Source organism: Phocoena sinus, chromosome 3 (assembly GCF_008692025.1).
Source record: "Phocoena sinus isolate mPhoSin1 chromosome 3, mPhoSin1.pri, whole genome shotgun sequence".
Classification (NCBI taxonomy): Eukaryota; Metazoa; Chordata; class Mammalia; order Artiodactyla; family Phocoenidae; genus Phocoena; species Phocoena sinus.
In genome coordinates, this window is record NC_045765.1 from 110,125,715 (window position 1) to 110,149,858 (window position 24,144).

At 37.0% G+C, this 24,144-nt stretch overlaps 1 protein-coding gene across 6 annotated transcripts in view; it reads right to left on the minus strand.

The window, feature by feature from the left end:
- The window catches only part of TENT2 (terminal nucleotidyltransferase 2), a 58,533-nt gene extending 39,702 nt beyond the window's left edge, over positions 1 to 18,831 (minus strand). For 2 of the 6 annotated variants that reach the window (XM_032625362.1, XM_032625359.1), the window contains exons 1-5: positions 18,428 to 18,828; positions 18,133 to 18,201; positions 12,491 to 12,664; positions 12,190 to 12,279; positions 9,165 to 9,402 (exon numbers count right to left, since the gene is read on the minus strand). In XM_032625362.1, the coding sequence (XP_032481253.1) occupies positions 9,165 to 9,402; positions 12,190 to 12,279; positions 12,491 to 12,627 (465 nt within the window). In that variant the 5' untranslated portion in view covers positions 12,628 to 12,664; positions 18,133 to 18,201; positions 18,428 to 18,828. Of the gene's footprint in view, positions 1 to 9,164; positions 9,403 to 12,189; positions 12,280 to 12,490; positions 12,665 to 18,132; positions 18,299 to 18,427 lie in introns of all 6 variants that reach the window. The other 4 variants (XM_032625364.1, XM_032625360.1, XM_032625363.1 and 1 more) reach the window with 4 other exon arrangements.
- Between the last annotated feature and the right edge of the window lie 5,313 nt (positions 18,832 to 24,144).

Consider the following 24,144-nt stretch of genomic DNA (forward strand, 5'->3'; position numbering starts at 1 on the left):
CAGTTTTAAGCAAGAAGAACAAAGCTGGACGCATGGCACTTTCTGATTTCAAATTCTATTACAAAGCTATAGTAATCAAAACAGTATAGTACTGGCATAAAAATGGACACACAGACCAATGAACATAATAGACAGTCCAGGAAAAAACCCATGCACATATGGTTAACTAAAAGGTGTCAAGACTATACAATAGAAAAAGCACAGTCTTCAACAGTGTTGGGAAACCTGGATATCCCCATGCAAAAGAATGAAAATGGGCCCTTACCTTACACCATACACAAAAATCAACTCAAAACGGATTAAAGATTTAATTGTAAGACCTGAAACTGTAAAACTCATATAAGAAAACATAAGGGGAAAGCTCCATGACCTTGGTCTTGACAATGATTTTTCAGATTTGACACCAAAAGCATAGGCAACAAAAGTGAAAATCAACATGCGGAGCTACATCAAATAAAAGTTTCTGTACAGCAAAAAAAATCAACAATATGAAAAAGCAGCATAAAGAATGGGAGAAAATATTTGCAAACCATATATATCTGAGAAGGGGTTAATATCCAAAATATATAAGAAACTCATACAACTCAGTAGCAAAAATACAAATGACCCAATTTAAAAATGGACAAAGGACCTAAAGAGACATTTTTCCAAAGAAGACATACAAATGTCCAACAGGTACACGAAAAGATGTTCAGTATTACTTAGCATCAGGAAAATGAAAATCAAAACCACAATGAGGCGCTTCCCTGGTAGCGCTGTGGTTGAGAATCTGCCTGCCAATGCAGGGGATACGGGTTCGAGCCCTGGTCTCGGAAGATCCCACGTGCCGTGGCGCAACTAGGCCTGTGAGCCACAACTACTGAGCCTGCACGTCTGGAGCCTGTGCTCTGCAACAACAGAGGCCACGATAGTGAGAGGCCCGCGCCCCGCGATGAAGAGTGGCCCCCGCTTGCCGCAACTAGAGAAAGCCCTCGCACAGAAACGAAGACCCAACAAGCCAAAAATTAATTAATTAATAAATTTAAAAAAAAAACCACAATGAGATATCGCCTCACACTTGTTAAGATGGCTATTACCAAAAAGTCAAAAGATAAGTGTTGGCGAGGATGTGGAGAAAAGGGAACCCTTACACAGTATTCATAGGAAGTACAACCATATTGGAAAACAGCAAGGAGATTCCTCAAAAAATTAAAAATAGAACTACCATATGTTCTAGCTATCCCACTTCTGGGTATATATCTAAAGGAAAAAAGTCTCTATCTCAACAAGGAATCTGCACTCCCATGTTCATTGCAGCATTATTCACAGTAGCCAAGATATGGAGAAAACCTTAAGTGTGTCCACTGATGGATGAATGGATAAAGAAAATTGTGTGTGTGTGTGTGCGTGTACACATACACAATGGAATATTATTTGGCTTTAAAAAAGGAAGGAAATTCTGCCATTTGCAACATGGATGAACCTGGAAGACATTATGCTAAATGAAATGAGCTAGACACAGAAAGACAAATACTGCATGACCTCACTTATATGTGGACTCTAAAAAAGTCAAATTCACAGTAGCAGAGAGTGGAATGGCAGTTATTAGAGGCTGAGGAGTAGGATGAGGAAAATAGGGAAATACTGCTCAAAGGATATAAACTTTCAGTTATAAGATGAATAACTTCTGGAGACATAATGTACAATTACAGTGAATATGTTCAGTTAATAATAATGTATTGTACACTTGAAATTTGCTGAGAGTAGATTTCAAGTGTTCTCATCACAAAAAATTATAACTGTGAGGTGATGAATATCACCTTAATTATCTTGATTATGGTAATCATTTCACAACATATACATACATCAAAACATCATGTATACTTTAAATATATACAATTTTTATTTGTTACTCATATCTCAGTAAAGCTGGAAAAAAACTGATAGGAGATATGGGCATATACATTTGTTCTGTTTCTAAATAAGGTGGAATATTGAAAATTTTAAAGATAGAGCCTCTGAAAAATCTACAAGATAACTGTCCCCAAATGGTTCCTCCGAGGGTGTCAAGAGGTTCCATAAAATTTGCTCCTTTCCAAAACTGAACATTACACAAGAAATCTTGAACAATTCATTCATAATCATCCTTTTACTTTATACTCAGTACCAAGAAAACCTCAACCTATCCTCATCTCAACTCAAAATTCAAAATCAATTACTTCAATTCACATAATACCTTCAAACTACCCAGAATTTTCAAAAATCAGTTATTATAGATGGAATTCAGGAGTTCAGATAATTCTGATTCCTCTACAAGCCTCTTTTTTGTTCAGGCAACCATATCTTCACCTAAAAACTAGAATGAAATAAAAGTTAAAATCCAGAAAAGTACCTCAGATTTTTTTACTGAGAAGAGTTCTGTTTGCTAATATAGCAACTTGAAAAACAGAGAAAAGACTTTAAAATGGAGGAAAAATTTAAACTCAGAAGGTACTCATTTTCAAAAATTTAATTTTTTAGGTTTAATTCTCTAACTAATTAAAACTTCTACTAACAAAATATTTCCCTGGAACTTACTAAAGCAGCTGACTGATTTATTATTATTAATAGTAAATTCATTATTACCAATGTTAAGTGAGCTCTTTACACTACCCAGCACATACTGTTTCAAACCTTCTCCACTATTCTTAAACCTCAGACATCCCATTTCATCTTCTCTACTCTCAACAGATAACCTTGCATAGTAATTCAGAGAGAAAACATGAAGAAGCCACTCAACTATGGAAACTCCATTAACTTCTCCATACCATATGTACAAATCTACCTATCTTTCTTTTACCTACACCTATCCTCTCCTCCTATATCCTCCAGTTCCAAAAAGCTTTTCTCTCACCTAAAGCCAATCACTCTACCTATAGGCAGGACCCATGCCCTTTCCACCTTCTAAGGAATCTTTCCCATAAACATTTATATGTGCTTAAAGTTTCTTCCACCTCAAAAACAAAACAAAAAAATTCCTTTGTTCCAACTTCCCATCTTTGGCTCCTCCTCTTCAAAGCCAAACTTCCCAAAACAATTGTAAATAAGCTTAGTTTCCATATCTGTTTTCCTACCCTTTCCTCAACCTATTTCAATCAGTCTTGGATCCAGGCTCACCACTCCCCCTAGACAATCATACCCATCCTCTTGGCTTCAATTATCATCTACATGCCAATGATCACCAAATGTACACTTCTGGTCAATACCTTTCCTCTTAATTCCAGATCTATATATATTAAACTATCAACTCTAAATATCTAATTTGATGTTTCAAATGCACATTTAAGACAACATGTCCACAGAACTCATGACATCCCTGCTCACCCTTCAATTCCTATTAAATTCACATACTCCTAAAGCTTGCTCCTCTTGCATTTTGTTCTGTCTCAGTGAATGGTATCACCATGCATCCAGTTATAGAAGCCAGAAATCTGGGAGTAATCTTCAATATTTTCTTCTCTACCTAAACCAGCAGTTCTCAACTAGAGGCAATTCTGCCCCCCAGGGGACATCTGGCAGTATCTATAGATATTTTTAGTTGTCATAACCAGCGATAAGTGGCATCTAGTGAGTTGAAGCCAGGAATGTGGCTAAACATCCCATGATGCAGATGCTTAGATGACCTAATCTCTAATCCATCATCAAATCCTATCAATTTCACTTCCCCCAAAAAAGCTTAAATCCAGTTTTTCTTCATCTTAACTACCAGCACTTCCTAATTCAAGGCACCATTACCTTTCACAACCATAAATTCCCTACACCCACACTTGTTCAACTGCTTAAAATGAAGTCAGAATAATTTTAACTCATCTCTTTCCTGCTTAAAAAACTCCTAAACCGGGCTTCCCTGGTGGCGCAGTGGTTGGGGGTCCGCCTGCGATGCGGGGGACGCGGGTTCGTGCCCCGGTCCGGGAGGATCCCGCATGCCGCGGGGCGGCTGGGCCCGTGGGCCATGGCCGCTGGGCCGGCGCGTCCGGAGCCTGTCTTCCGCAATGGGAGAGGCCGCGACAGTGAGAGGCCCGCGTACCGCAAAAAAAAAAAAAAAAAAAAAAAAAAAAAAAACTCCTAAACCAATCAAACTCTAGCCACCTTGGCCTCCTTTCAGTTCTTTGCATACTCCATGCTCCCTTCTACAATTTTTCGGACCCTCAAATACACTGTTCCCTCTCTCTAAAGCATTCTCTCCACCCCTACTACTCTTTCACTAGTTAACTCCTACTCACCCGTCAGATCTCAGCTCAAACATTACCTCCTCTAGACCATCACTGAAATTTCAAATAAATTCTCTTACCACTCTGCAATTTTCCTTTACAGCACTTATATATAAATAAAACTGTGATTTGCATGATTATTTTTTAATGGCTCTCCCTCTCACTATACTGTATGTACATGTTAAAGAGACCATGTACGTTTACCAAAATGTTTTGGCACAACGTTGTAGCATATAGCTGTCACTCACAAATATTTGCTGGATACTAAAAAAATACAGAATCTAATCTACTTCAGGAGTTTCAATTGTCACTTCTATTTCAGGTGACTTCAGGATTCATATCTCTGGCCCCAGCCTTGCTTCTGAAATATATATGGCCAGTTCAGCTACAACATGTTTTTCTACAATACTGATTAGCTTACAGATGATTGGTAAATAAGGGAACAGTATCAATTGGGTTGACTTGTATGTGGAGCTGAAATTGTGGAATTATAACCTTACAAGAAAAAAAAAAAAGCCCTCAGCTTGGCTGCTCACAGGCAGGAGTCCTTATAGATCTAAGACAACTAAAAATAAGCATCCATATCCAGGGTTCCCACTTGATAGGCATACCCCCAGACTCACACAGCTCTCTGCTGGTGTATTTCCTTCTGAGTCTATCTTAACAGCAGACTCACTGACTCAGAGCGCCACTTTTAACTGCCTTGTCTCAGTGCCCTCCACAAGCCAGCACATCTCAGCTCTGTAATGTATATTTTTAATATCCCATGCAGCAGCATCCAACCATGCTAAGCCACCTACCTGGTCTGTCCAAGTCATTTCCTAAGATATCAATTATTATTCTTGATAGCGTTCTGGTTACAAAACTGTTTAGGTTTTGAGTAGTGTCCTCCAGCCCTATTTTCCCATAGCCCTATATTCTTAGTGTGCAATCTGCAGAACATGAGGTCTTTCAAGAGCACAAACATTACAGCAGATTTCCCCATAGTTCAAAGAAACTCTTGACTACTTCCTCAATCAGCTTATACACCCAAAATCTGAGTTCCTTATCTCTGTTAACAGTCCAGAATCAAATCATTAAAGTTATTGATATCTCTCTCTCTCTCCCTCTCTCCCCTATATTCAATCATTCCACACATCTATCAATTTTCCTTATGCATGGTCTCTCACATCTTTTCCACAATCATCCACTGTAACTGAAAGCTTCAGCACCTCTCATCCGAAAGAATTTGATAATTAATAGCCTTCAAGGTAATCATCCAACTTCCAGGCCCTCCTATTCCAAACCAAACTCCACTATACTCTAAGAACTATCTTCCCAAAAATGCAAATCTAATTGGGATAGTCCTCTACTCAAAAACCTTCAATGGCATTCTACTGTGCATTCAAAGCCTCAAACTACTGCTCCACTTTTATTTCTCACTGAACCTCCCACTCATTTTACAATCCAGCAGAGATAAACAAAGGTAAACCATACAAACTACTGAGCACACTGTTGGCAAAGAAAGACACTCAGTAAACATTAGCTATTACTGCCACAGATTACCAGTTATTATAGTCAGTTCTAAGAATGTCATCTCCCTACTCTTGATTTTAAGCATCTTAAGTTCCTCCTGTTTATATTATTAGAGATGAAGGTCAAATCTTGGTTCTGTCACTTACTAGCTGTGACCTTGAGCAAGTTATTTAGCTTTCTGAGTCTCAGTAAAATTAGGATAATATCCATGTCATGGGGTTGTTGAAAAGACTAAATAATATAGCATATGTAGAATGCCTAGAAGAGACATCAATAAATATTAGTTTTCTTAAAAAGTGTTCACTTAAAGAATGGACACAGAACTAACTACTTGCCTTCTTTCTCCCACAACTAGGCAAGTACAGAGTAGCACTCAAAGAAATTGGTTTAACAACAGAATATTATCTTTATCCCTTGAGATAAGTGCTTATGCCAAAAACATAAGATTTAGGACAATCTTTTTCTATGCTACTAAGCAAAGAAAAAGTTACTGATATGGAACCATACTTTACTAGATGATTTATACTGACTAATGTGAATCATGTTATTACATTTACTGAGACTCAGTATATCCCTGATCCATATGCAGAACTAGTAGTTATTTAGTTAGTTCTAAGAATTAACTATTACAAACATACAAATAAATAAATGCAAAAATAGAGAACTTCAATACTCATGCATAATATATTCCATAAAAAATGGGCCTACCTGCATGTATATATCAAAAACCCACACGTGGTAAAAGGTCGTTATATCGTCATTCAAAGAATTGGTCTCATGTGATTTACACCACAGGCTTTCACAATATAGTATTACATGAGTTTCTTTAAAATGAGAAAGCAAAGAAAGGACAAACAGTCGAGGGGGGGTGGGGGGGTACCAAAACATCCCAAGTTAGTCACTCTGCTTTTTCCTTCCTCCCACTGGTATTGACTAAATGCTTTTCCTACTTCACAGTAAGAAAACAATGACAGCCTTTTTCTTAAACAGTTCTGGGACAATTGGACCAAGAGCAAAAAATTAAGTGAGATCCCCTACTTCACATCATATATAAAGATTAACTCAAAATGGATCAAAGACCTAAATCTAAGAACACTATAAAACTCTTAGAATAACATGGAGGCATTAATTTTTGTGACCCTGGATTAGGCAATGATTTCTTAGATATGCCACCAGAAGCTCAAGCAACCAAAGAAAAACAAATTGGACTTCGTCAAAATGAAAAAAGCTTTTGCGCTTCAAAGGAGACCACCAAGAAAGTAAAAGGAGACACCACAGAATGGAAGAATATATTTGCAAATCATCTATCTGATAAAAGTCTAGTATTCAGAACATATAAACAACTCTTACAACTCAACAAGAATAACAAAAACAATTTAAAAATGGACAAAGGATCTGAATAGACAATTCTCCAAAGAAGATACACATTCCAACACACAAATGAAAAGATGATCAACATCATTAGTCATTAGGGAAATGCAAACCAAAATCAAAATGAGATACCATTTCACACCCACTAGGTTATAACCCACCTGGTTATAATCAAGAAGACAAACAATAAAAAGTGTTGGCAAAGATGTGAAGAAACTGGAACACGTACACACTGCTGGTAGAAATGTAAAATGGTGCAGCCACTTTAGAAAATATGTTGGCAATTCCTCAAAAAGTTATATACACAGAGCTACTGCATAACTCTGCAATTTCACCCCTAGGTATAGACCCAAGAGAAATGAAAACATGTCCACACAAAAACTTGTACACAGATATAGCAGAATAGTCAAAAAGTGGAAACAGCCCAAAAATCCATCAACTGAGGAATGCACAAATAAAATATGGTTTATCTATACAATGGAATATTACTCAGCTATAAAAAGGAATAAAGAACTGAGAAATGCTACGACATGGATGAAACTTGAAAACATGTTAAGTGAAAGAATCAAGACCACATATTGTATGACTCCATTTATATGAAATGTTCAAAACAGACAAATCCATACTGATAAAAAATCGATTAGTGGTTGCCAGAGGCTGGGGGAGAGGGGCAGAGATGAGAAAGGAACTGCTACTGGGTACAAGGTGTCTTTTGGGGGTGATAAAAGGTCCTGGAATTAGTGGTAATGGTTGCACAACTTTGTGAATATAATAAAAACCACTGAATCATGCACTTTAAAAGAGTGAATTTTACGTGGACTTACTTCCCTGGTGGCACAGTGGTTAAGAATCCTCCTGCCAATGCAGGGGACATGGGTTCAAGCCCTGGTCTGGGAAGATCCCACATGCCATGGAGCAACTAAGCCCATGTGCCACAACTACTGAAGCCTGCGCGCCTAGAGCCCGTGCTCCACAAGAGAAGCCACTGCAATGAGAAGTCCGCACACCACAATGAAGAGTAGCCCCCGCTTGCCCAACTAGAGAAAGCCTGTGTGCAGCAACGAAGACCCAACGCAGCCCAAAAAAAAAAAAAAAAAAGAATTTTATGATACAATTACATCTCAATTAAAGAAAAAAAGGAATGATAGGAGAATAAAAAGCAGCACAACTAAGGAATGCAGCAAGTGTTCCTTTTTGACCCAACATTTTCTATACACTTACTATGTTCCAGACCTATGCTGGTTGCTAGGAACCCAAAATAAAGTCACTACACTCTTTTCAGGCTCCTTCTCCTTAGCCTACAAATGTCATATTTCTCCCGAGTAGTGCAGCTTTGAAAATGCAAAAACAACAAATATAAGCCACAGACAATTCAAGAGAATGCAGATATTTACATTACAAACTCTTCTAAATTACCCAGAATTTTTTTTTTAGGTTTCACTAAATATGGGGAGAGAGAAGAGATATGCTTCTAATACTGGTATTAAATAACTCATTGTTCCCCAACGCTGATAATGTCATTTCCCAAGAATTATTATTTTAAGAGCTTCATTTCATTTATTTGAAATTTTTTTTACAAATAATGTTTTTGATAAATCTTTCCTGATCATATCCCTTTGGAAGTATTACTTTCTCACTGACTCCTGGGTTCTCTATTTTTGACATTAAAAACCTCATGATAAAAACAAATATCCCAAAAGATGCTTTTTAATACTTTACTACAATATCCATATGAAAGCTTGTTTTTCTGTAATAAGAATAGGTAACAACAGAATTCTCTAAACTAAGAAATCAAACGTTTTAGGCTCTAATCCCAGATTTTTATGAATCACAGAAAATCTGATACCCTGATATGAAAGCTGCATTTCCATAGAACAGCTCACAAAAATCAAAGAATCAAATTTAGACAGAAAGCTCTGAATAGTACTTTAAATAGTGCAAAAAAGGGCATGTTCTACTTAATCCAAGACATTAGATATTTCTGATACTTTCAATACACTATTTATATTAACTTCCCAAAAGATAAACTAAAATCTACATTAAAATTACCTTATCTTTGGCCTCAGGCAGTGTGATTTCTCTAGGTTCTAAAAATGGTATTTCTCGAAAAGGTGGAACACCTCTGACTATATCTGGTACATAGTGTGTATGAAACAATGGCGGCATTGAGTATCTTCTTTCACCTGATAAAGGCACTATGTGGTTAACTATAGTTGGCTCTTGGTGAGGTGAATGGAAACGTTGTCGTTTACCATCAAGAGGAAGATTCTTTTCATCGTTTAATCTCCTGAAAACAAACAATATACCTTAGTGATTAAAGATATAATTTTCTGATTACAAATAGAAAACACTAAAAATATATAAATAGATGACAATACTGACTTTTTCAGCGAGGCCACATTAGCTCTAAATGAATCTTAAAATATTCATTTTCGGCATAAGAGATTCCTTAGAGAACGCTTTAGGAAAAATGTGTAATAATGATGCATATTTTTTAAAAAAACAAACCACATATATACATTAGGGTTGGTCTCCTGCATTTGAACTACCACAATACTTCTTATCAGCAGCAAAAACTTGGCAGGAGAATTTCTATTTATAGAATCACTAACAATAAAAGATCCAAACTCTAACATAAGGAGGATAAGATTAACTGAACTGAGTGCTATATATAAAAAAGGGCTCTTTGAGACCACCTATGTTCTGGTTTATCAGTAGGAAAGACCAAATTAAGAGACAGTTACTTTTTAAAAAAGCTTTATATAAAGACATTGGACAACTAAAGAACTGCAACTGAAAATGAACTGCATTTCAGATAACAGTATTGTACTAATGTTAAATTTCTTGGGCATGATCAATATTTTTTGGTTATACAAGAGAATATCCTTGTTCTTAGGAGGAATGCACTGATGTGTTGTGGGGTAAAGTGCAACAATGTCAACAACCTTCTTTCATATCACTCAGAAAAAAGTAGGGATAGGGAAGGAAAAAGGCAGAATAAAACAAATCTCGCAGAACCGATCAATCTAGGAAAACTACATACAGCTGTTCCTTGTACTATTCAAATTTTTCTGGAGGCTTAAAAATATTCAAAACAAAAAGGGAAAAATAATTTAAAAGTAATTATTTGTGGGAAAAGAAAGGTATTTACTTTCTTAAGTTGTTTACACCATAGGAAATTATCCAATTCCTTTTGAATTCTAAAATTTTATGAGTCATAGTCACCTGAAGGTTTTTATTTTAATACTCTTGGGATTATATCAATTACTCTCTCCTTGGCAGACCCACAAAATAACTGGTACTCCTACCCACAGGTAAAGATGCTAAAAACAAAAGTGTATATTTAATTTTTTTTTTATGTTTTTAAATTTTATTTATTCATTTGATTTTGGCTGTGTTGAGTCTTTGTTGCTGTGTGCGGGCTTTCTCTAATTGCGGCGAGCGGGGTCTTCATTGTGGTGCGCAGGCTTCTCATTGTGGTGCGCAGGCTTCTCATTGTGGTAGCTTCTCTTGTTGCACAGCACGGGCTCTAGGCGCGTGGGCTTCAGTAGTTGTGGCACATGAGCTCAGTAGTTGTGGCTCACGGGCTCCAGAGCGCAGGCTCAGTAGTTGTGGTGCACAGGTTTAGTTGCTCCACAGCATGTGGGATCTTCCCCGACCAGGGCTCGAACCCGAGTCCCCTGCATTGGCAGGCGAATTCTTAACCACTGAGCCACGAGAGAAGCCCCTTTAACATTTTTTAAACATAAAATGTCAATTTTAGTTTTAAAAATACATATGTATAATTATGAACTAGTGGAATTTATTTTCATTCATGATTCACAAATGGGCTATCAAGGCAATTTCTAAAAAATGAAAATTTGAATAAAGTCAATAATTTAAGCATCATTATATAGTTTTCCACAATGGCAACTTTGAAGAACAATTCACAGTGCTTCTAAGTATGGGATGTAGAGCCAAACCACCTGGTTTCAAATCCCAGCTATGCTACTCCTACCTGAATAACCAGATCATTACTTCTGTGTGCTTCAGCTTTCTCCTCAAAAGAAGAGGCGTAACAGTACTTACCTCATAAAGTGTTGTGAAACTTAGTCAAACCATTATCTGCAAAGTCCTTAGAACAATGCCTACTACACATAGTGAGTGATCAATAATTCTTAGCTACTGTTATTTCTAGTTGGACATAAAAGTTACGGAATGTTTATACAGACTATAAATAGTAATATCTTGCAAATATTGCCAAATATTATTTTAATAATCACCCCTAAAGTTCTATCATAATTACCCCATGATACATCAATTTCTTTTAATCAAATTGGTTAAAATGAATTGATTCCTCACTTCTCTATAGAAAGCTTTATGTCATGTAGAAATTTTCACTATAATAATATTTATCGTGGAACCTTACCTGTGTAAGACAAATCAAATAGTAAACTTTACTAGAAAGAAGGTGTTATAGGCTGAATTATGTCCTCTCAAAATTCATATGCTTAAGTCTTAACCCCTAGTACTTCAAAATGAGACTGTATTTGGACACAGGTCCTTTAAAGAAGTAACTGAGTTAAAATGGGGTCATTAGAGTGAGCCCTAATCCAATATAACTAGTGTCCTCAGAAGAACAGATTAGGACACCGAAAACACAGACAGAGGGATGACCATTTGAGGACAGAGAAAGAAGGCAGCCATCTATAAGCTAAAGAGGGAGGCCTCAGAGGAAACCAAACCTGCCAACACCTTGATCTTGGACTTATAGCCCCCAGAATTTTGAGAAAATTAATTTCTGTTGTTTAAGCCATCAAGTCTATTGTACTTTGTTATGGCGGCCCTAACAAACAGATACGGAAACCCATCTTATTTAGTTAAAAATCTCAATTAAAAGTAGTTATCTGAAGACAGTTATCCCTAAAATTTTTTAAATACTTTGAAGTTTTAAAATTCTGTTACAGGACTGATCACACAGGTCCCAGAAAACAAAATGTACGGCATAGTGTCCATTCAACTTAATACAAGATACAGTGTTAAACAGTTCCCCAAAATGCAATTTTTTCTTTTAAAATAAGTAAGAAATACTTACTTCCTTCCTCGAAATAATGGGGAAGTTGAGGTCTGTACTGGACTGACATTTCCATATGTCAACTGCTGTAATGATACAGCTCTAGACAAGCTACCAAAGACAAAGAAAGAACAGTAGTAGTATACATTTTTTCCTTAAAAACAAAAAACTAATTTCAGAAAAACTAAACAGTTCACTGATCACAAGAAAGCAAGACATGATGACATTTTCTCTAGCTCCAAATGTTTCACATAAAAAGGATTTGTGTCAAGTAGAAAATGAAACTTACAAATGACATGGGCCAAAATAACACCGTACTTACTCTGTATTCTGAAAGTTGAACTGTGCATCTATAAGCTGCTGGTGTGAATAAAGACTTGGTGACAGGGTGAAGAAGTTATTATGTTGTTGATGGTTTGGAGTGAAAGGCGGGCGACCCAAAATTGAGTTTGGGAACATGCTCTTGTTCACTAAGAGTAAACATGTATTCTTCTACCTACAATAGTTTTAAAGATAATTTATTATAGCTTAAAGACATTGAACTCTTTGATAACTAGCATCTGCTAATTAATAAACAATTAGTTACCAAGTTACAAATTTCATTTGCAAAGTTGTATTTTTAAGTTCAAACAGATCTCTTAAGTCACACCATAAGTAACAAAAAAACTTATTAATAATAAATTTTAAATCTAGATTAACCACATTATTCAAATGATAGTAAAATCTGTGCATTTCTAATTTTATGATGAATTTTCCCTAATAAATTTATCCTAATATCAACAAATCTTTTAGAATCAAGTTAACACCACTATACTCTGATAATAAAAAGAAACCACCCAAGTGAGACATTTAATGAAATCCTACAATTTCTTACATTTATTCCCAATCTAATTTATTCAAAGCTATAAGCTGTCATATGACAACCTGATTCCCAGGATTTAGATCGTACAGATCTGATCAAACAAGGGATGGAATCTGTATCACCTAATAACTATTTATAAAATGCTGAGATTCCCCTCAAAGTCTAAACAACTTATAAAAAGAACTTCCAATAAAAGAGAGTTTGCTCCACACGAATGGGGAAAACCTAGGTACAAAGCAATCAGAATCGTTCACTGCCCCAAGCAGAAGACTAGATATTTATTCTTTGCAATGACTGACCCCAAGAGGCTATAGACTTACAAAGAGTAAGGTAAGAAAACAAACTGAAAACAAGTATTAAGTGAATAGTCTACAAAGTAAAAATAGGATCCCCAGCCTGCATTCCCAATTCAGGCAATTAGAAAACTCATCTATGGAATAATGGAACAAGAAACCATATAATACAGTAACCAAAGAACCTGTAACATAGGAACAGTCGCTCACCAAGAAAAAGTTAAGCTCACTCGCAACCTACAATGAAGCCTACTATTGAACTGCCTACTCATGCACATAAGCTTCCAATTTAGATTTCTAGTTAGAAAACAGACATCCATGGATCATCAAAAGTTAAAAAAAAAAAAAAAAAAGGCCTAGGAATAAACAGAAACAACACCTGCAACAAATGAAAAGTGAGGAAAAAAAAACCTCCATAATTAATGAAATAACATTGAATATGTAAATAAGAATGTGTTTTTTAAAAAGCAGAAAGGGCTCTTGGAAAATTAAAAGCAGAAATATCCAGTAGAAAGCTAAAAATAACACTGAGGAATGAACAAAAAGGAAAAATTGGTGAGGGCAGACAGGAGGCAGGACAGTAAGAGAAAAAAATATAAGAGAACCAAACTATGTGGTCCAACATCCAATACAACAGAAGTTCCAGGAAGAACAGAGAAAACACAGAAAAGGAAATTACCAAGTAAATAAAACAAGAAAATGTCCAAGACTGAAGAACACCAAGCCTTAGATTGAAAGGACCCAATGAGTATAAAGCACAACTGAATATATATATATATATATATATATACATATACATACACACATACACATATATAAAGGTATATTACAGTGACATTTCAGAATATCAGGTAAAAGAAGCTTATAAATATTACAGAGAAAGAAAATGTTATAAACAAAGGGATGGTATGGATAAACAACAAGGTCCTACCATATAGCACAGAGAACTATATTCAATATCCTGAGATAAACCATAATGGAAAAGAATATAAAAAAGAATGTATAATTGTATCACTTTGCTATACAGCAGAAATTAACACAACATTGTAAATCAACTACACTTCAATTTAAAAAAAAACACACCAAGGGATGGTAATCAAAATGGCTTTGGCCCTCTCAGTAGCAACAGTAGAAACAAAACAAGGAAGTGAATGCCTTCAAGGCTCTGAAGGAAATGCTTTCAAGCTATAATTTTATACCCAGCTATACTATCAGTGCAAAAGGAAAATAAAAACATTTTTAGACATGTAAGGTATCAAAAACAAAAAAAAAAAAAAGAAAAGAAAATCTGGGATCTAGGAAAAGGGAGCTCTGACACAGGGCAGAGACAAATTCCCCAGGATGATGGTGAAGGGAAGCTAAACAGCTTAAGTTAGAACACATAGAGGTCTTTAAGAAGATATCCAAGGAGGAAAAAGATTAACTGGTAGATTACCTTATATATTTGACCACAGAGAGGAGTTCGGCTAACAGAGCAGAAATTATAGGAACAGAAATGCAGCAAGTTAATAATAAATTACTAAACTACGGACAAAACACACTCAAAAGGTCATATAAAAAAGGAAATATAATCAGTCACCTACTTGGTTCTTACAATAACATGAACATTAAACATACTGATTTAAACAGAAATTGTAATATATTTATTATATATTTACTACACTGTATTTATTTACAGATTACATATGCTACATAAAATATGCTACATATATTTACATGTTTATACACACATAAATCTCACAATTTATGATGAGAGAGCGTACATAAAAGTGGTAAATCCTCATTTTCAGTAGATGTCAATCCAAAAACCAAGCTGTATAAAAATTTCTACTTTTTTTTTTTTTTTTTTTAGAACAACAGAGGAAAATAACATATAAGCTGCTAAAAGAAATGGTAATTGCCTCTGGGACTAAGACAAGATGGCTGGAAAAATTAGAACAGGAGACAACAAGAGAGAAAAGAGAAAGATCTGGGAAGAGACAAATAAGTCACTCACAGAAACTTTATTCCTTTTCAATTCTGTAAGATTAAAATTTCCTAGACTGGCCAAAGAGTGAGATTCACCAGTCCAAGGTTCATAACAGATTATGGTCAATAGTCTTGGGCCACCATCAGATCCCATCCCAAGTGCCTGACTCTAATTTGGACCAGAGACAAGGTGTTACCTCCAGAAAACAAGAGTTTGTCAGCTTTCTTCAGCAGGCCTTTATCCCTTGTTATAGGAAATTGATTAAAACAAAAAATCAATCCTATCAAATCTGCTAAACTGTACTCTCTGATGTTCACTGATCAGAGGAAATATCTTGAACCAAGCAAGATTCCAGAGAATTCTTTATTAAAAGTACACTCAATAACTGTAGAATGCCAGAAGAAGGCTGTCAACTAATGCCGCCTTCTCCCTTTGCCTGGGCTTACACTCCTTCTTGGCTTCCTTGACTCTGCTACTCTGACTCAACTCCCCATAAAACAATTACTATTTCAAAGAATTCATGAGAAAATGACATTAAATACAATTCATTATAATGAATTTTGCTTGATATTTAATTTTGTTGTAACACAGATACTATAGATCTGATCAAACAAGAGAAGAAATTTGTATTCAGAAAAACTAGAATTAAAACACTCTATATTCAGATTTATTTAAATCAATTCGTAGTTAAAATTCTAGACATTTTGTTTATACCTATAAATAATATGCTTGTGTTTTTCTTCAGGCTTGAGACCCGAAATGACATAATAGCCCAGACCTCACCTAATTTCTATTGCATTACATGGTCAGATTCAAACTTAAGAATAAGTCAAAAGATGTCTTGTAGCCCAGAAGTACTCCTCAAACGACCACGGCTTAAAAGCTGAGAATGATTCCATACTCAAAAGTGTACTTTAGGGCAGTTATCTAAATCAGCCTATCCCTAATTCCCAGATAAGCATCAAAGGTTTTCCAGCGCCTCCAAAACAAAGTTATCTGTCGGGTTTTCCTCAGGATGAATTTTTGGCCCTCAAGTCTGGCTCTTAACCAGGCCAGCCTTCAAAGTGGGGAGGATCATTCCTAGGGAATGTAATCAATGACATTCAATGCTCTCCAACACAAGTATTCTGCATGACCATCTAGAGATAAAGAAGTAAACCAAAAGCCCATGAATTTCAATTCCTCTTTCTAATATTTCTCCTAATACATTCCAACACTAATTTTGATGAAGATAAAAATGACACCAAAATAATAACCTATTATAATAAAACAATATAAGGGATCATTTTTTAAACAGAATAGAGTTTCTGAGAATAAAATCCAGCAAAACTATTACCATACCAGATTTAAGGGGACCTCTACAAAATTTTAAATCTTTTTCTTTATATTCTGAATGAAAGCCTTCTTCACCAAGTAGACAATGATCCATAAAAAAAAATTACTCCACATTAACCATGGTAGCAGGTGTAAGAAATTTTATGATAAATAAAATCCAGATATTGGTGGTATCCTATTTTTCTTAGTTTGAAAATTATCAATTTCTCAATCTGTGCTTGACTATAAAAAAGAATAATCTAGGTAAATTTTGAACTGCTTTAAAACTGTTGCATTGGTTCTTGCCTTAAGGAGAAAATCTTAAGGATTACTTCTTGACTAAGGTTGCCCATTTGGAAGTTACACAGGTTTATTTGTAAATAGTCATATATGAGACAAGGTAGTAAAGGAGTAGTTCACAAAGTAATTCCTAGTGATATAGCATTTGGTCCTATAACTTACAACCCGGAATTTCTGTCTTAAACTTGACCTCTCCTCCAAGGAATTAGAGAACACTCAAGGTTACATAATTCCTTCATCAAGATTCCCTGGAAAGTGGAATCTACCTAGTATAAAAACCAGAAATGTAGTAGCAAATCTAGTTATCTGTCCACTTTCTCCAAATGCCTTTGATCCCCTAAACTCACTTTTTTTCTCCATAATGCAACAAGTCCAACTCCTAAATCCTGCTCACCCTCTGTCAAACCACCCACAGGTTTTGAAAGACATTCCTTTTTTAAAATTAATTTTTATTGGAGTATAGTTGCTTTTACAATGTTGTGTTAGTTTCTACTGTACAGCAAAGTCAACCAGCTATACATATATCCCCTCTGATCAAGAATTAGATCCCATTCAAGTATTAAAAAATAATCTAGCCACATGATTCCAAGTGGACATTTCTTAAATACCTATTTCACACACAGCCTGTTACACTTCCTGATCAGACAGAATTGAGACTATTCACACCAACAGAGTAATGTTACTATTATTTGGCTATTCATCAGTACATATTAAGAGCCTTCTAGCTGTTAATGCCATGTTTAAAGCCTTGTGGTAATAAAGCATACAATATGAGGGTATTTACAAAAGTAGTATGTCGCCTGTAACTCAAATACGCAGACTTAGTGTTCAGTTCTGATCTTTCCCCACAAAACCATACACCACACGTTTGTTAGGTTGCCAATGTAGCTTGAGTTTTAGTTTCATTTTCTTTTTTGTTCACCCTATTGGTATACCAATATAAATAAACGACTGCTATTTTAAACAAAGAGCTGAGAGAGGATCAAACAAGGCAGGGAACTTGGATAGGAGAGGATTTATGAGACACATTAAGCCCCCCGTGTTCTGACCTAGAAAGAGAGATGGAGAACCTATCTACAAAGGCTAAACGGTGCAAAAACAAAAGGGATAGACAACAATCTGACAGTCCTAACCTGTGCGGTTTCCTGTAAAGCTAAAAACTGAGACAATTTCACAACCATTTAGTGAAAAGTCTTAAATTTTAAATTATTAATCCAGATATTTACCTTAGTTCTTCACCACCCTTTGAAACCCCATGCAGTGTCCCAATACAGTCTTCCTTGTTTGGTCCTAGACTGAGGACGGGGCGCGAGAAAGACAAACGAATGGGAAACGTTTAAGAGTTCCTAAAATTCTTCAGAAAGTACCGCAGCCTGGGGGCCGTCCATACGTCTGGGATATCAGAGAGATTATGCCGGAACCTCCCACGCAAAACACTACAGTTTCCGAAAAAGTTCCCGGCGCCCCGCCCCCCACCCGGGCCTACACCGTTGCTTTCCTCTCCGAAACCCCCTAACTCACAAGTGTCCTCGGGGAAGGCTAAGCAGGAGAATCCACCGTCACCGCCAGCCCAGGAGCTCCAGAGCCGGAGCAGGGACGGCCCGGCGCGCTCGGTCCTAGCTTTCTCCCGAGCCAAAGGTGGTAGTGCCCGCGCGGAATGGGCAGGCCCGGCTCCGGCTCCGGATTGCGATCTAATTCCCGGGCTCGGCGTCCGGGGAGGTACGACACAAGTAAAGGCAGGGGCAGCAAGGGTGAGGGAACTCGAGGGAGGTGGCAAGAGACGGAAGACCAAAATGTAGCCGGAAAAGAGCGGCGTAGAAAGCCCTGTCGGAAACACCCGGAAGACCGACGTGACCCCGGATGGAAACGGCGAGTAGGGGGACGGAGGTCATACTTCCGGCAGCCGCCTCACTCTCTCCTGCGAGGTCTTCGCTCGAGTGCGCAAGCGCACGGCTCCTGGGGGCCCGGCTGGGAGGGCGTGGGACGTTCAGCAGCTGCGAGAGCGAGCGCGAGCGCGTAGGGGAAGGGCTGGGACTGCCTAGAGAAAGGCGGAGCGGCAGACGGAGGAGGGTGGTTGGCGGAGAGCTGCCCTGGACCCGCTCCTCAATCTCACATTCTAATAAACATTTTTTTTTTACTGGTCCTTCCTGTCTCTCAGCCGGATGACTCCTCCCCAGAGAATATTTTCCTGGCCAAGTTTTCCCTTACTCTTCTACACTGATCAGTATTAAGCTTTGTTTTTCCCCGTTAATGAACTGAGAGCTGCTTGGGGACCCTTATTTATCTATAAAGCCCGGACTCAACTCCCGACCTAGTAGCTAACATTCACTAATAAAACAAATATTTAATATTTCTTCTTGAATGAACTTTAATAGTTGTGAAAATATAAGTTGTTGAAATTTATTCGTGTAAATCTGTTAACAATATTCCTTTATTGTCTTTTTTACTCCTGAAATTGGTAACTTGTGTCTTTTTTCTTTTTTCCTGATCGACCCGGCAAGAGGCAATATTAATCTCACTGATTTCAAATCTCAAAGTCAACTTTTGGTTTCATAGATTTTCTTTATTTTTCTTTTCTCTTTCATTGATTTCTACTGTTATGTTTATTTCCTTTATTCTTTTTTTTTGAAGTTTTTAAAACTAATTTTCCAGTTTCTTGGAAACTGAGGGGTTTTTTTTTTTTGTTTGTTTTTTGTGGTATGCAGGCCTCTCACTGTTGTGGCCTCTCCGGCTGCGGAGCACAGGCTCCGGACGCGCAGGCCCGGCGGCCATGGCCCACGAGCCCAGCCGTTCCGCGGCACGCGGGATCCTCCCGGACCAGGGCACGAACCCGCGTCCCCTGCATCGGCAGGCGGACTCCCAACCACTGCGCCACCAGGGAAGCCTGGAAACTGGGGTTTTTGATTTGAGATGTTTCTTCCTTTGTAATATAGGCATTTGGTAGTATGAGTTTTCTTCAGAGTACTGTGTTAGCTGTATCCCACACATTTTAATATATTGTGTTTTCATTTTACTTCATTTCAAAATACTTTCTAATTTCCCTATATGGGTTTTTTTCTTTGATCCTCGGATTTTTTATGTTATTTAGTCTCCAAGTATCAGACTTTCTGGATACCTTTCTGTTTTTGATTTCTAATTCAATCCCATTATCATCAAAGAACATACTTCATGTAATTCAAATCATTTTAACTTTATTGAGATTTGTTCTGTGGCCGAGAATATGGTTGGTCTGTCTTGGTAAGTGTTCAGTGTACATTTAAAATAAATGTGTATTCTGTAGCTGTTGGGTGAAATGCTCCACAAATGTGAATCACGTCAAGTTGCCTGATATTACTGTTCAAATCTAAATCCTAGGGGGGATTTAGAACATACTTACTGATTTTCTGTCTACTTATTTTATTAACTATTAAGGGAAGAGCACTGAAATCCCTCACTATAATTTTGGATTTTTCTAGTTTTCCTTGCTGTTCTATCAGTTTTTGCTTTATGTGTTGTGAAGCTCTGCTGTTAGTTGCATAAACATTTAGAATTGTTCTATTATTTAGGTGAATTTATCTTTAATGAAATGAATATGAAAATTATTATGTCATTATGAAATGATTCACTTTATAAATGACCCTCTTTTTTTCCTGGTAATATTCTTTGCTCTAGCTGTACTCTGTCTGATGGTAATGCAATCACTACAGCTTTCTTTTTATAGCGTTAACATGGTTATTTTTTTGTTTTTGGGGGTTTTTTTTTGCTGTACGCGGGCCTCTCACCGCTGTGGCCTCTCCCGTTGCGGAGCACAGGCTCCGGACGCGCAGGCCCGGCGGCCATGGCTCACGGGCCCAGCTGCTCCGCGGCATGTGGGATCTTCCCGGACCAGGGCACGAACCCACGTCCCCTGCATTGGCAGGCGGACTCTCAACCACTGCGCCACCAGGGAAGCCCAACATGGTTTATTTTTAAGGGAAAAAGTTATTCCAGTTCTACAAAAGTCTTCCAGGAAATTGAAGGGTAAATACTTCCCAGATCATTCTATAAAGACAGCATTACTCTGGTACCCAAACTCAAGATGTTCCAAGAAAAGAAAACAATGGGCCAATAGCCTCATAAACATAGATGCAAAAATTTTTAATAAAATTCTACCTATTTTTGTTCCACAATATATAAAAAAAAATTATACGTTATGACCAAATGAGGGCTTATCCCAGGAATGCTAGGCTGAATTAACATTGGAAAATCAAACAACGTAATTCACCATTAGCTAAGACTAAGAAAGAAAAATTGTATGATCATTTCAATAGGTGCAACAAAAGCATTGAAAAATTCAATACCCATTCCTAGGAATATAAGAGAAAACATACAACTTGATAGAAAACATCAATAAAAAGCAGCACACTTAATGGGAAAGAACTGAATATTTTCTTCCTAAGATCAGGAATAAGGCAAGAATTTCTGCACTCACCACCTCTTCAACATTGTACTGGGGGAGTTCTAGCCTGCACAATAAGGCAAGAAAAAGAAATAAAAGGCATCCAAACTGGAAAGGAAGAAGTAAAACTGGCTTTATTTACAGGTGACATGATATATGGTCAAAATTCTATAGAACCTAAAAAAAGCTACTGGAACTCAAATGAGATCATCAAGACTACATTATACAAAAATCAATATACAAAAGTAAATTGATTTGTATTATACTAGCAACAATCTAAAATTGAAATTAAAAATACCAAATGCTTAGAGATGAGTTGATAAATAAATATACATGTATTCATTTATACATATTATACACTGAAAACTACAAAATACTCTGAGAGAAATTTAAGAAGACACAGATAAACAGAAAGATATATATCATGGGTTAGAAGACTCAATACAGTAAAAAGTGTCAATTTCCAAATCAAAATCCCAGCAGGCTTTCTTAAGTAATTGTGATTCTAAAAGTGATTCTAAAATTTATATGGAAATACAAAGAACATAGAATAACTGAAACAACTTTAAAAGAGAAGAACAAAGTTGGAAATTTTACACTACACTACCTGATTTCAATGTTTATTATAAAGCTACATTAACCCAGATAGTATAGAACTGATATAAAGAGAGACAAACAGATCAATGAAACTGAATAGTGAGGTTTTTAAAAGTCACATATATCTCTATGGCCAAATGATCTTCAACAAAGACCAAGGGCAATTCAATGGGGAAAAGAAAGACTTTTCAGCTAATAATGCTGGAATATTTGGATATCCATATGTAAAAATCAATCAATCTATCTATCTATCTCATACTGTATGTGAAAACACAAAACGGATCATATATCTAGCTGTAAAACTTTAAACTTCTGGAAGAAAACAAGAAAAAATTATTTGCAACCTTAGGCTAGGCAAAGGTTTCTTTGGTATGGTATTAAAGCACTATCCTTAAAAGAAAAAAAGTGATAAACTGGACTTTATCAAAATTAAGTACTTATTTTCAAGACACTGTTAAGAAAGTGAAAAGACTAGGCAGAAACAGAAGATGCATCCAACCCCCAGCTTTGGGGCAGAGTCAGGGAAGAAGGGACTTGGGGTGTTTTGATGATGTGGTTTTTGCGATTGTTAATTTTATATTTGGCACGTGATTGGCAACATGAGCTCTTCTGTGATGTGGAGTCATCTACAACTTCTAGGTTTGGATGTAGCAATGTGGAATAGAATGGATACAAATAAGGACTACTATTGTATTTTGTACCTATTATGTGCCATCTCATCTGGGGCATCTTGGGGATGGAGTAGTAAACAAAATTAACCCAGTCTGTTCTCTCCTGTAGTTTACAGTTCAGAGAGAATAAACTTTACAAATTTAGAAAACAAAAATCTAATTTTATTTTTTTTAAACTGGTGCTTCTGAAAGGAATGACCTTTATACGTATATATATTTATTTATTTGTTTGTTTGTTTGTGCCACGTCTTAGTTGTAGCAGGCAGGTTCCTCAGTTGTGGGAGGCAGTCTCCTAGTTGCGACTCGTGGGCTCCTTAGTTGTGGCAGGCCAACTCTTAGTTGCAGAAGGCATGTGGGATCTAGTTCCCTAAGCAGGGATTGAACCCAGGCCCCGTGCATTGATAGCACAGAGCCTTAACCACTGCACCACCAGGGAGGTCCCCAAAAATCTAATTTTAATGGTAGTAACCAAGAAAAGGAAAAGCAAATAACCAGGGCTTCTAACCAATCATGAAGAGCACGATGGCTAAGAATGTGCGCTACTCAGATCTCCTGTGTGCAGAGCATAGTTGACTGACAACCCCAGCTGCTGCCTCTCTGGATCTACCACCACATTTGGAACCGAGGTCATGTCCCTGCTGAACTGCGGCCAGCCAGTGACTGACCACTGCAGAGATGCTAGAGCCAACCTTCCTGCAGGACAAAGGACCCTTCTAATGGACAATTCTGACTTTGGAACTCCCCATTTGCCTAGCCAAAACGTTCTTAGAAGAGTGCTGCAGTCTTTTTCTACCCAATTCTCCTTCCTTCTCCTCCTTCAATAGATGTCAGACGTGCATTGGAACCTGAGGCTTTCCCTGCTTACCCTTGCTTCCACATTTTTATCTTCCACAAGGATATCTTTTAATAAATCTCTTGCATGTCTAATCCTGTCTTGGCATCTGCTTCTTGGAGGACTCGAACTAACACAGAAGCTTTCCCTGTGAAAGTGCCATTTAAGCCGAGACCTAAGGGAGTAGAAGTTAGATGAAAATTTGAAGGAAGAAAGAGAACAGCCCTGAGTTAGACAGGAGCTTGGCACAGTGCCTGGCACATGGTTAGTACTCAGTAAACATTGCCTGACTAAATGGAATACAAGTGCTTTATGTAGGGCAAGTAATTATTCCTCATAAACAGTTTTACAAAGGGAGTTCTATTATTATCCCTATTATGACAAATGACAAAACTGAGGATAAGAACTGTAAAGTACCTTGCACAAGGTCAGGCAGCCATTGAAAACCACAAACTAGGATACAAACTTAGGTTTGTTTGTTTCCAAGCCTGTTATTTTTAACTGGTTAAATATCAAGTTATACTGGCTCACCTCAGAGGATTTGAAAGTGGGCTTTGAAAAGAAAATGTGTATAATATAATCTTTTTAAATTCGTAATCCATCTAAAGACCACTGCCTCTTCTAAAAACAGGGCAAGAGACATCCTGAATGGAAAAAGATATTCCATGCAAATGGAAATCAAAAGAAACCTGGAGTAGCAATTCTCATATCAGACAAAATA